This window comes from Perognathus longimembris, chromosome 11 (genome assembly GCF_023159225.1).
Source record: "Perognathus longimembris pacificus isolate PPM17 chromosome 11, ASM2315922v1, whole genome shotgun sequence".
NCBI lineage: Eukaryota > Metazoa > Chordata > Mammalia > Rodentia > Heteromyidae > Perognathus > Perognathus longimembris.
The window spans coordinates 58241640-58254292 of record NC_063171.1 but is presented as its reverse complement, the minus strand read 5'-3'; the positions used below and the strand labels follow the sequence as shown (position 1 = coordinate 58254292).

Sequence of the window (12653 nt, the reverse complement as noted above, 5' to 3'; positions counted from 1 at the left end):
ACAACTGATCCGCTCGTATCCGTCTCCCCCACCGAAGACTGTCTCTGCGGTCTGTTAGGACGGCCGCCCATCTGCCCGGCAATCTGTGGCTTGGCCCTGGTAGTCCGCACGCCATGTGGGCGGTTTTGACCAAACATCACACCTTGGAGTGACTGGAAGCTGCGCTCCTCTTCTTTAATGTAGCTCAGAGCTGCAAATGTGCGCGGGGGGGTTCTGATCCATGCTCAGCTCTGTGGCAGGCTTGGGGGGGGGGGACAGAAAGTAAAGGAGACATGTCATCTCTCCCTCACAGTGCTCCCCCATACTCCAGTAGAAAACCCTTAGCCCCCATGGAGTTGACCCTGCCTTTGTTCGCGGGGGGAGGGAGGATCTTTGATTTTCCTAGAACCTCTTAGGTAACCGAGACCCCTCTCCCCGTTCTTGGTTGCCTGGTCACGGTTTCCCTTGAGCACTGACCAGGATTGCTGTCAAACTCATTGTCCTGCCGTGGCTGGAAACAGAATGCAGCCCAGGAACAAGTCCGCCTGGTGTGCGCTCTGCTTGTAAGCCAGCCCCACTGTGGGGCTTAGTGCCTCCTCCCCTCCCCCCAGCTCAGCCCAGGACTGGGTGACTGGCTCTCCTTTGATCAGGCAGTGATGGATTTCTCCATGGAGAGCTTATCTCCTCCTGTACTTGTCCCGGCCTCTGGCAGCTCACCTCCCGACTACTGTGCCTCCCCTCTGTCCCTTCCTCCCTGCCTCTACCCTCCCTGTCTGAGGTAGCCCTGTCCAGCTCAGGGACAATAGACACAGCTGATGAGTGGGGCAGCAGGTGCTTGGTTTGCCAGCTGTGACAGCTGGCTGAGGTGGAAACGCCAATGGTGAGCACCTGGGGAAGCCATTAGGACAGTGGCTTCTGCCTTCTCTCACTTCCTGTGACCTCTTGCTAACAGCCTGCCGCGGAGCAGAGGGAAAGAAGCCGGGTACCCAGCCCCAGAGAGAATTGCCGCCTTCAGAGGAGGCGAGAGCATCCCCAAAGTCATTTCCCACTCACATCTCTGAGCAGTTTGCAAAGTGAGGAACCTGCTCCAACCTGCCTAGCTTCTCCGTCCCTGGGGTACTTGAAAGATTGTTCAGGAAGCAGGCAGGCCCTGAGGAAGTGGATGGTGTGGGTCTGTGTATCCTCTATTAGGAAGACCTACGTGAGAGTCTGTGTGGCTTTGGGGGTGACCAGCTTGGATTCGGGGGTCTGGGGAAATCGACAACTAGTGTATGTGAGGGAAGGGAAGCGAAGATCCCTGAGCTCTACATGGGGAACGGTTTGAGTTCCAAGCCGCTGATGCCATTTACATAGTCCAGGAAGAGAGGCCTTGAGAGCATTTCATCTGCCAGAAAGAGTAGAGTCTACTTAGTACTGATAAGGTACTCAGTGGAAGCCGGCCAGCCTGATGGGCAAAATAGCCTCTTCGTGTCCCTTTGGGCAGCGCCAAGCAGCAGGGACCCCTGTGTGGTCGTAGCCAGGGCCACGCCGGGACCAGGCCGGGATAGAGCTGGCTTTTCTGTTGGTGCGTGTGCTGTGTTCCCACGTTGCCTTGGTGGGTAGAACAGCCTAGTCTTTGCTGCCGTGTGTTCCACTGAGCCGACTTTTCAGACCTGAGACCACTTTGAGCTGAGCTGAATACCACCTTGCATAAAGAATGAGAAAGGGAGGGGCTGGGGATATAGCCTAGCGGCAAGAGTGCCTGCCTCGGATACACGAGGCCCTAGGTTCGATTCCCCAGCACCACATATACAGAAAACGGCCAGAAGCGGCGCTGTGGCTCAAGTGGCAGAGTGCTAGCCTTGAGCAGGAAGAAGCCAGGGACAGTGCTCAGGCCCTGAGTCCAAGGCCCACGACTGGCAAAAAAAAAAAAAAAAGAGAAAGGGAGACTGTGTCCCCTCTTCCCATGTCTTCCTCACGTCTGAGAACCGACCAGGGGCTGGAGGTGGTTTGGGAAATACAGCGTTGGTGGCTCCGAACTTGCCTAAGAATCTATGGGCTGTAAGCGGCATGGTCAAGTAGAGATGCTGCAGGGACCCCAGGAATATTTCTTCCTTCTCTATGGGAACCTCATAATACTGGAGACCCAGAGAATAAAAGGGCTTGTGTTAGCCGGGCTCTGATTGAGTGGGCTTAGGCTTCAGATCCTTGATTCTCCTTGTGGAAATAGTTCCCTGGCTCCCACCCAGCTTCCTGCAGGGATGGTGGGGCGGGGGAACCTCTGGAGAGCTGAGGCCAGGAAGGGAGTTAGGGACCTGCTTGTGTCTAGGATCCCTACCACTGGCGTGACACCAGGAACCTAGCCACGGTCAGGTCACAGGAGATCGAGCACCCAGAGGAGAGGTGGCTCTGCCTCGCTCTGGCTCGAGCTCTTGCCCTCCTGACAGCCTCCTACTCGGCTTTCATAAAGACTGATGTGGAGACGAGGGACAGAGCAGCCCTGTGTCCGTGTCCCTTACACCCTCCTTTTCCCAGGAAGGAGAGCTGTGAAAAAGTGTCACATGTCTAGACTAGGTTCCAGGGCTGGCTGGTGTGGAAGAGCAGCCTTGGATGGGGGGAGAGGGGAGGGCAACCCGGCTCTGAGCCGTGCTGGGGCCCAGAGGGAGATTGGTGCAGAAAGGACGGCCAGCATGGCACGCACCTGCACTTGGGGTTCATGTCTCTCCTGTGGCTGGGGAGATTGTCTTGCCACAGTGTGAGCCCTTTCCCGAGTTCTAATGTGACTAGAAGGACTGGGAGGGGGGGTTGTGGACCCCAAAAGCGAGGAAGGAAGAGAGGAAGGGTGGGAAAGAGGGAGGGAGGGATGGAGGGAGGGATGGAGGGAGGAGAGAGAGTTCACCATATATGGCAAAGAAGGAAGAGAAGAGAGACAGACAGAAAGGAGGCATAGGGAAAGGAGGCCAGGTGGACAGGAGAGGCTGGCAGCAGACGGGGCTTGCAAGGTCGCTCACAGAGTGGGGGCTTCCCTCTCCCTGTGGCTGGGCTGGGTGTCTGAACTACAGCGAGTGTGGCAGAACATGACTTAGGAGTGGAGATCTGGGCATGCCAGGCCACCCTGAGCCCCTGCCAGACAGGGCCTGGCTCCTGCCCACCTCTGCGGCCAGGGCTGCAGGGCTGGACCCCACTGGCGCTGTTCAGGTCCGTCTAGGTGGCATTTCCCCCGAGCCCCGTGCCGCTGCTGGAGTCTGAGCGATTCGGTGTGCATCTCCCCCCCCCCCCCCCCGTCACGCTCATCCTCGCCTGGGTGCATGCCAGGGGCTGCAAGCCACACAGACCATGAGAAGAAAATGAAACGCGCCCTGGGCTTCATTCTCTTCCTGCCCTCATGGCTGTGTCTTCATTGGCTGCCATCCATCCGGCCCGGTCCATGATGCTTGGGGAAAGCTTCTGGTTTCTGAGCTCCATCTCCTCACTGGGCTGCCTGCCATGCACCAGGCTGCCTGCTGGGGAAGGGGGGGGAACCGGTGTGCAGGCTGGATCCCCCCCCCAAGCCAACCAGACTCGGCTACTTTACATTTCCCTCTCAGCTCCTCCCACGTTACCCCCAACCACCGTGGGTGCCACGGGCGCGCTGGGCAGCACTGACGCTACTGCCCTTGCTGCCACCAGTGAAGCAACACCTGTCCCCATCGTCCCAACTGTGGCACCTACCACCACCACCACCACCACCGTGGCCACAACTACAACCACTGCCGCCACCACCACCACCACCACCACGGAGAGCCCTCCCACCACCACCACCACCACCACGGGAACTAAGATTCAGGAATCCGGTACTGCGCGTTGCCCCTCCTCGCCACCTCCCCAGTTGTCTCAAGAGACCAACCCCCCACGCCCCTCCAGCTGGGAGGCAGGGAGCCGGGGTGGTGGTCCCCCCGCCAGATTCACGCGTGACTGGACTCTCAGCCCGTAGACTAGAGGCCCAGAGCTCTCCCATCCTCTCCCATCCTGCCTCAGGTTCCTTCATCCTGACTCTCTCCCAGCCCCAGTGTGTCTGTGCAGGACGGAGGCCTAGGAGTGGGAAGTGCCTGGCCAGTGTGCGCTGGCTACCGCACTGCGGTGTTCCGGGAAGCCCGGCCCTCTTCTTGGCCCCTTGTGCTCAAGAAACTCTTGGCATCTTTTCCTGCAGAAAGTCAGAGCTTTCCAGAATTAGCCCTGCCTGGTCGTCTCCAGAGTTGCTCCATTCCAGGCGAGGGCTGGCCGTTCCTGCTCTTCAGACTTGTTAGCGTGGAGCATCCAAGTTGCCTTGCCACAGAGGGGAGGCTCTCTAGCTTTCTGAGCGCAGAGGTCAGATGCAGAAGGCAGTTGGCTAGTAGGAAGCATCCAGAACTTTCTCCTCCAGCAGTGACAGACCAGCCTGTAGATGTCACTGCCCTTCCCCCTTCCCGGCCTCTCTGCCTCCCCCTCGGCCCCTGCCAGCGGCTGCAGGTTACACCCACGAGCATGTGTCGTGGTATCGAGCGAGCTGTTAGGGGAGGCTGAGAGTGCTCCTTAGAGCTCGGAAGCACAGATTGGCTTCAAAGGTGCAATAGGTAGAATGTAAGCAGCATGCAACTTTAGGGAAAGGTCTGCTGAGGATTCACTCGCAAGACTCTTAGAGGCTGCCAGTGACGACTTGGTGACTGGCGCTCTCCAGGGCGGAGGGGGGCGGGCGGGGGGGGGGTCGGTACCTTAAGCACCAAAGCCAGGCGTCCAGTCCTCACAGTGCTTTGAGTTCACAGAAATGTGCTACCAGTGAATCTTGCCTTCTGGAAAGATCAGCCTTGCTGTCAGACAGCACTGGATGCCAAGTTCCCACCGCGTCTGAGAGGCTCCAGAGGACCTGGCCGTGGTCCTGATCTTACTGGAGCCGTCTCTCAAGCATCCCCACTGCCCTCGAGCCTTTCATCTTCATCTTAGCTTATACCCTAACATAAACTGTTTCCTAAGTTTCCCTTTTCGGAATGAACTCAACCTTTTTCTTTGACCTCAGTGTCCTTTTTTAGATTTCAGGGAGAGTCCCTAACTCACAGACTTGAAGTCAGAGGACAGGACATGCTTCTTGCCGGTCCTTCTTGGTTTTGTGGTTTCCCAGAGTTGGCCTTCTTCCTTTTCTGTGAACGCTCCAGCTCTTTGGCGATGATCATCTTGACCTTTCCTTGTTGCAATGCCTTCCTTCGATTCCCACCCCCTGAACCCTTTCTAAGAACACTCCAACCGTTATTCCCATCCAGACAAAGCCCGAGTGGGGTTAATATCCTATTGGAAGCCCAAATTCCTGGCTTATTGTAGAGTCTAGAGCTAAGGGGGATGAAACTCAGATCTCCAAATCATGGCTAATTAGAATTCATTCCCACTAGCGAGAGCCATGAACTTCGGAGGAGCAGGAGCTGAAAGCTGCCAGTGTGGTTGAAATGAAACATCTGGCGGAGAAATGGAAGCCCCCTCGGGCAGGCGCTGTGCTGCCGTCAATGGAGCCTCTTTCTTGGCCTCTCCCCTAACATGCATCCTCTTCACCTGGGGCAAGCGACGCTTGACAGGGTTGTAGTAGGAATGGCACTTCTTTGAAGTGAAAATCAGGGAATCTTTTATCACTTCCCCAGCCCTGCAGACTCCATCATGTGCCAAATAGATAATGAATAAATGCATCACCAATTTACTCTATTCATTTATTTTTGACAAGTGAGTTGGTGACAGTGCCCCCCTTGCATGCTAATAAAATATACAGGAGTCACACTTGTAAAGTCTTTGAAATACAAGGCTTCATGCTAGTCCTCTACTATTAAATCTTTGCTGGAAAAAAATGGGGTAATCAGACTGCTGGGACTTTGGAAAAGTGATTATGTTTGAAGATTAGTGACATGCTCCCGTACACAGGCTGTTTTCAGGCAGCTCTGTGCCTTTGATAAAGTGGCTCCCGGCACATAGGAGCTGGGTAATGATTGTCCTCGGTGTTGCAGGGAGACCCAGCCTCGAAGGCTCTGTAGAGCTGAGAAGCCAACCGATGGGGTTCTTCTGATGTCAGGACCACTGAGGGCGAGGGGCTGGGTGTCAAGAAGATTTCTTCTCTTGGGCCCATCTAGCCCATGATGGGGTGGAGGAAGGGTGCGCACTGTCTGTACTTGGGGTCTTGAAATTCTAGGTCCCAAGTCCCCTGAGGCAATCTGAGGCTCTTTGTACAGGTCACCTCCACTCTCGCAGACCAAGAGCAGCCCTCAGGGTCCTGAGGCCAGCGTCCTGTGTCAGGACCCCCGACCTCCAGTGTAGGAGCCCACAGGGTTCCCATGTTTGGTCCTGTCTTTCTTTGCATATCTCATTAGGACTCTTGCTTGATTTTCCTGGAGGTCAAAATCCAATAACAGGCAAGCATGCGACCACCAAACCACATCCCAGGCCCTCCGTCTTCCTCGGCTTGAAAGACACCTTCTCTCCCTTCTGTCGAATGCCAAAGGTTAAAGGAGAAGCCTGCCCAGTCTCCCCCTCTGCTAGCTAGCATCCTGATCCTGGTCAAGGAGGCTGTTGTCCTGACCTCTGCCCTTGTGTTGTTCAGTCACTGACAAAGGATCTAAGAAGGAAGTCAGCCCAGATTAGGGCCACAAACAATGTGGATCAGAACCCGTTCTCCTTCCCAGCCCTTGCTGTGTGGACACAGACGGTTTGTGCCTCTTGTTTGCATATCAGGCCTCTGATCGCTCCTGCCCGTTTCTGGATGCCTACCTCTGGCCTGCAGCTTGGAGCTCTGCCAGGCCCTGTGCACAGGCATTTGTGATTCTGCCCTTTCCCAGCTGATGGTGTGTGTGTGTGTGTGTGTGTGTGTGTACGTGTGTGCGTGTGCATGCATGCGGGTCTCCCATGCCTCCTCCTTCCTCCCCCCCTCATCACTAACCCCTCTTCTAACCCGTCCACCAGCCCCCGACGAGCAGTCCATATGGAACGTCACGGTGCTCCCCAACAGTAAATGGGCCAACATCACCTGGAAGCACAATTTCGGGCCCGGAACTGACTTTGTGGTTGAGTACATCGACAGTAAGCATTGCTGCGCGGGTGGCGGCTGTGGCAGGCGCGGGGAGTGCTAGATGCCATTAAGGGAGATCCTGTGAACTCCCCGAGGCTCAGAGAGGCCTTTCAGCCAGGCTTAATTATAGCCTCATGAAATCAGTGCATGTTTGGATGGCAGCTCGGTGGGAGGAGCAGGATCTAGAAGGAAGGGGCTTCTGAAGTCATTAGTGCTATGGAGGACCGGCGGAATCGGCGGAATGGGCTCTTTGCCCATTTCCTGCCCACGATGAGACCTCCGAGTAACCCCAAAGGAAGCCAGGCTTCACCCCTGTATTGATCTCTTGATTCAGAAGTCCGTGTGTTCTGATGTCGACAGTGGACAGGCAGAGACTGAGACCACAGCCTCTTGTCCCACAACAGGTGGCTTGGGAGACTCCGTAGGCTGCAGAGTGGGGTCAGGACCTCTGCCCTCCTAGAGGGAGGGTTCAAGCCAGTAACCCAAGTCAGTCCTGAGCTCTCTGTGGCTCGAGGAGAACCCAGAATCCCTAGCGTGGTCTAGATGTGTTCAGCTTCCTGTCACACGCACACGCTTCTCCAATGTGTCCATTGGGTGCGATCAGGAGCTGGATGCTGCCTTGTCTTGGGTAGCCCTGCAGGAGTCTCAATACCACTCTGAGAAAACCCCCAGAGAGAACTGAATCCACTGCGAGGCCCGGAGCTCAGGGAAGCAGGACGTGGTAGATTTAGTGCTAAGTAAGAGTGGAGAGGAAGGAGAACTGCGAAAAGAGAGACCAAGCTGGGCGTGGTGTGAGAGAGAGCACCGCGTGAGGGGCGAGGCGGGGCTGCCTGGTCTGCGCGGTGGACTGGACCCGCGCTCCCCTCCCCCCCCCCACCCTTTCTACCTTCGGCAGGTGACCAGGACCCTGAGCCCTGTCTCCAGCTCCTGGTGCCTGGTTGTAGGCTGACCGAGGTTTCTGTTCCCCAGGCAACCATACGAAAAAAACTGTCCCTGTTAAGGCCCAGGCCCAGCCTATACAGCTGACAGACCTCTATCCCGGGATGACTTACACATTGCGGGTGTATTCCCGGGACAACGAGGGTATCAGCAGTACCGCCATCACCTTTATGACCAGTACAGGTGAGAGGGGACCCGGCCTGGCCACCCCCCTGGCAGCATGGAGCCTCTCATCTTCATCCCAGCTTCCTGCTTGTCTCTTCTCCCTGGAAAGAGGACTCATCTCCCCATTCCCACCTTGCATGGTGTGTCGAAGGCCCCCAGGAAGCTGGGGGCCCAAGTGCATGCACAGCCCAGAGCAAACCACGGTCCCGAGCCTGTGGGGCGGAGCTGGGATTTGAAGGGAACAAAGGATTGCATAATGAGGCCCGCAACAAAGAGGGCTGGAAGCATGTGTCCCCCCGGATCCCAGTGAGGGGGTTCCGGGAGCGAGTCATGCAGCCTGCCCTGCGTGCTCGGGGCTTTGCTTGCTCCCTATGAGAGTAAGAGATAGGGCCATGCCAGGGGCCCCATCCAGAAACGTCCCCAGGAGCCAAACCTGGGATCCACGCGCGAGTCATTGCGTTGTCACCCTCGCTCATCTGTGAGGCAGAATTCCAGTAAGTGACACAGCTCGTGTGGGGCTTTGTCTTTATTTTCCTCCCAAGTGTCTGATGCCTTAAAGTAAGTGGGGAAGAAACGCTGGCTGTGACGAGGCCTTGACTAGATACGGAGCACCGTCGTGTGTCAGATGAGCAGGCTGTCCGGGGCTCAGACCTGGTGCGAGGTTCCCAACTCTGCTGGTGGCGACGGCTGGGTGTCTAGAGAGTGCACGAGCACTTGCTTCTCTGAGGGTTGAAAATCGGACAGAGGGGCAACCGAGGGGCCTGTATGCTAAGCCCTGGAGCTACAGGGGATGGGAGGGAAAGAGATTAAGACAGAAAAGGATCAGGCCCAGCCCCCAGGGACGTCCTAATCAGATGCAGGTTATTAGACACACAGGGTAGGGGGCAGACCACAATGATTTAGATGCATTTCTGAACGTCAATTTGAATATTCATGACCTCCCCATGGCTGGCCAGGCGAGGCTGAGGCTGAGGCTGGTACCCCATCTGTGCCCCTGTCTCCCTTCCTAACCCAGTCTCGCCCCCTCCGTCGTCCTTCCTGCTCCTCCGCCTGTCCCACACAAGTCTACGCTCCCGGGACTCAGGGCATATGGCATGACCCTGCTTGAGAGTGACCAGGCCCATGGAGGCAGGATGTCTGGGTGAGCAGCTCTGCTATCCTGTTGCAGGGAAAGCCAGGCTGCTGGACAGGGAGTTGACCCAGTAGAGCAGATGGTTGGTCTCTGCCCCAACTAGGTGGGGGGGTCCCGCACTCTTGCTCGCTGGCGCATGCATTTCTGAGGCAGGAAGCAAAGCTCGAGGCTAGAGGTCCATTTTTGAGAGTGCTGGGAGAGCATCAGAATCAGCTTCCCGAGTTTCACATCGCCGGGTGTGGCTGTAGGTGAGAATCAGGGAAAAAAATAAAACCGGAGAGAAAAGAACCACTCCCGTGAGGATGTCCTCATCTTCAAGGTGCCAAACTCACCATGAAGAGAAAGCTCACGGGGCTGATATCTGCTTCTGAGCAGTGGCCTAAGTCCTCATCGCCCTTCTCCTACCCTGGCCTTGGAGAGGATCCGCGCATTCTGCTGCTTTCAGAGCAATCGAGGCAAGCCGGAGCAGGCAAGCTCGTGGCCCTGGCTCTGAGTTCAGATTGCGCGCATCCTTCCCAGACTCGTCGGGTTCTCTGACCCTCACCAGAACATCCTGTTGGGAAGCTAATCACTTCCTCGAAGCTTTTGAAGCCATAGAGACCTGAAGGGCTATGAACACCCAACCCAGGACTCTGAGTCCCATCCGTGCCTCCCTGTTGGGATAAGAATATATGGCCAGAATGAGCAGGGCCTGCCGGATGCGGACGGCTGACCAGCAGTCAGGCTGCTGCTCAGACCTCAGGGAAGCAGGGAGGGACTATAGGACGGACAGACAGGTATGGAGGGAGGAGCCGCATGGGGCTTAAGTAAGAGCAGACAAGCCACATTGCACGTGGAAAAAAAGGCCACCCCTCTTAAACTTCTACAACACAGTTCCACTGACATAGAGTGACCGGCCTGTCTTCTTCGGCTAAGCCAAATTCCTCCCAGGTAGATGTAGAAGTGGGTGGTACTGGCGGCCTGGCTGGGGGAATTTCCCCAGGGGTCGCGGGGTGTGGTGTAGAAGGCGGTGTGCTTGCCCGACCCGACCTGGGAGAGGACCATGATCCGGCATCCGCCCCCAGCCACTCACGGTGGTGAATGGAAATTTGACCAGTCTTCTTCCTCGGCTGATACTGTTGGGCACATTAGGAATCTCAAAGCCAGTTTAGCAGATCGATTGAGTGTGGCATTGGCAGGGGAATAAACGTACTCTGAAGTGCCTTCCTCTCCCGGTTAATTCGAGATAAGAGTCTCTCAGACCTTTCCTGCGCTGGCTGGCTTTGAGCTGGGAACCTCCGATCTCTGCTAAGATGACGGGTATGAGCCACCAGCACCCAGCCCCACCTGCTTCTCAACAGCCTTTTGTGTCCAAACTCCAGAGGAGGCTTTTTGGCCTTTCCAGTCGTGACTGAAAGGCCATCTAAACTTCGCTGTGCCACTGTCAGGGCCAGAGCACTACATTTACTTTTTTAAATTGCCCATGTGGCCACTCTTCCTTGGGATTGTGAACTTCTTCCCCAAGAATAAGGCCGTATCATGAAGGTGGCTCCCGGGGTCTTGGAACAGGCGCCAGGAAGACGGTGGCTCAAGTGAATCACTGTAGAAATGCAGACCAATTTTTCCGCAAACGATAGACACCCCTGTGTGCTCATAAGTGAAGGACCCAGTGTCCAGGCATGGTGGGTGGGCTAGCCTGGATCGGTGAGGCCACCAGTGCTATGGTCAGGGGGGCTAGGATGGGGTCCCAGGCTAACCATATTCCACTGGAATGAACGTGATCTCTTAATGAGTGATCCCTGACTCCGTGTCACATGACCAGTTTCCTGCTTAGTCCTTGGGGACTCAAAAAGACCTCTTGTTCCCAAGACTACAATTGGAAGCCAGGACCCGGCAAAAAGCCATCAAGTATTAATATGTATTTAAGTGTCCAGGGATGGTGAGTTGGAGCAGTCAGAGGTTTGGGAAGGAAGATTCTGGAAAGATGGTAAGCAGGAATGGATGGTTGGGTGGGAAGCTGTATGGAGGGGAGGCGGAGGGGTGTGGCAAGAAGTCAAAGAGTTGGGGTTGGAGGTGAGGCTCCGTTGGTAGAGCTGGCCAGTGAGTGAAAGCATCAGGTACCCACTTATGAGTACCAGTCTTGGACCAATAAAAAGAAGTAGAAGAGTAGCCCTGACACCAGATCTCACTGTGCCCATGGGCACTGACAGCCATGACACGAGGGTCCATCTGGAGCGGAGCGGGCCTGCATGGGAGCCGTGTGGAGGGGAGGGGGCCATACAGCCCTAGGGGCGGGAAAAGTGGGAGCCCCGGGCAGAGGCAGACACTCACCTGAACAAGGCAAGGCATGACAGCTCTGGGGGGCTGAGGAAGACAGCCGTCCCTGACCAGTGGGGTGGCTGTAGAGACTGTGAGTGCCTGGGGTTTCTCGAGCATCGGTGGAGGGGGTGGAGGGGCTACACAGGGGGGCCAGAGGGGGCAGCACGGGGGAAGGGGGGACAGGGAGGAATGGAAGGCTCGCTGTACCCCAGGCTGCGACATCTAGCAGAATGATGGGTGTCCAACACAGTGATCAGCCCGTCTCCAGACGCAGTGTCTGCCAGGGGCTCACAGCAGAAAACCAAGCTGAGTGGCAGGGTGACCCCGAAGTGTGGATGGGGGGCTTTAGGTAGCAGCAGCCCCCCAGGGGCCAGGAGAGGGGAGGGGGCTGAGCGAAGGGAAAGATGTGGGATGTCTACCGGTCCAGGTCCGCCGCACCCAGCTGCGCTCCCAGCCCCAGGGAATGGAGTAGAACCAACAGCAGTTTGTGCTGGGCACAGGGAGGAGGTGGGGTGCTGATGAGCTTAGACTGGAGCCAGACAGCTTGCAGCCACATCCCCACCCCACCACTTAGGAGCTCGGTGACCTCGAGTACATCTCTTGACCTCTCTGTGCTTCCATTTCCTCATCTGCCAAATAAGGATTGAAAATTAAAGCCTGCCTCCTGAGGCTGTGGTAAGGAACGAGCTAGATAACGTCTGGGAAAATACTCAGGGTGGTGCCATGGAAATGGGTGTAAGGAGAAATGAGAACTGGTAGTCATGCATCGAATGGTTATGTGTGCTGAGAAAAAAGATAAATCAGAACTCGTGGTTAGAGTGGGGCTGGCTGGGCTGGAAGGCCTAGGAAGGCCTTTCTGAGGACTTCCCAAGGCAGCAGCATGTCATGGAGTAAATGAAAAAGAAAGGGCAGCAGATAGAAAGGCCTGGAGGCTGGGGTGCGCGTGGAGAGCCAGCAGAATGGGGCGCAGGACTAGGGAGGTGATGAGAGCAGCCGGCAGCCTGGCGGGGCAGGATGGGGAGGGTAGTTTGGAGTGAGCCGCTTTGGAGGGTCGCCATGAGGTGCTGTTTTGATCCCGAGGGGGGATTTGGAGACCGTTTCTGCGGA

The 12653-nt window shown here is 56.4% G+C and overlaps 1 protein-coding gene across 1 annotated transcript in view; it reads left to right on the top strand.

Annotated features, from left to right (window-relative positions):
• Positions 1–12653, top strand: part of Nfasc (neurofascin) — a 158144-nt gene that overhangs the window by 139333 nt on the left and 6158 nt on the right. The window contains 3 exon segments of the mRNA XM_048357419.1: positions 3546–3791; positions 6907–7023; positions 7982–8134. Coding sequence (XP_048213376.1) covers positions 3546–3791; positions 6907–7023; positions 7982–8134 — 516 coding nt within the window.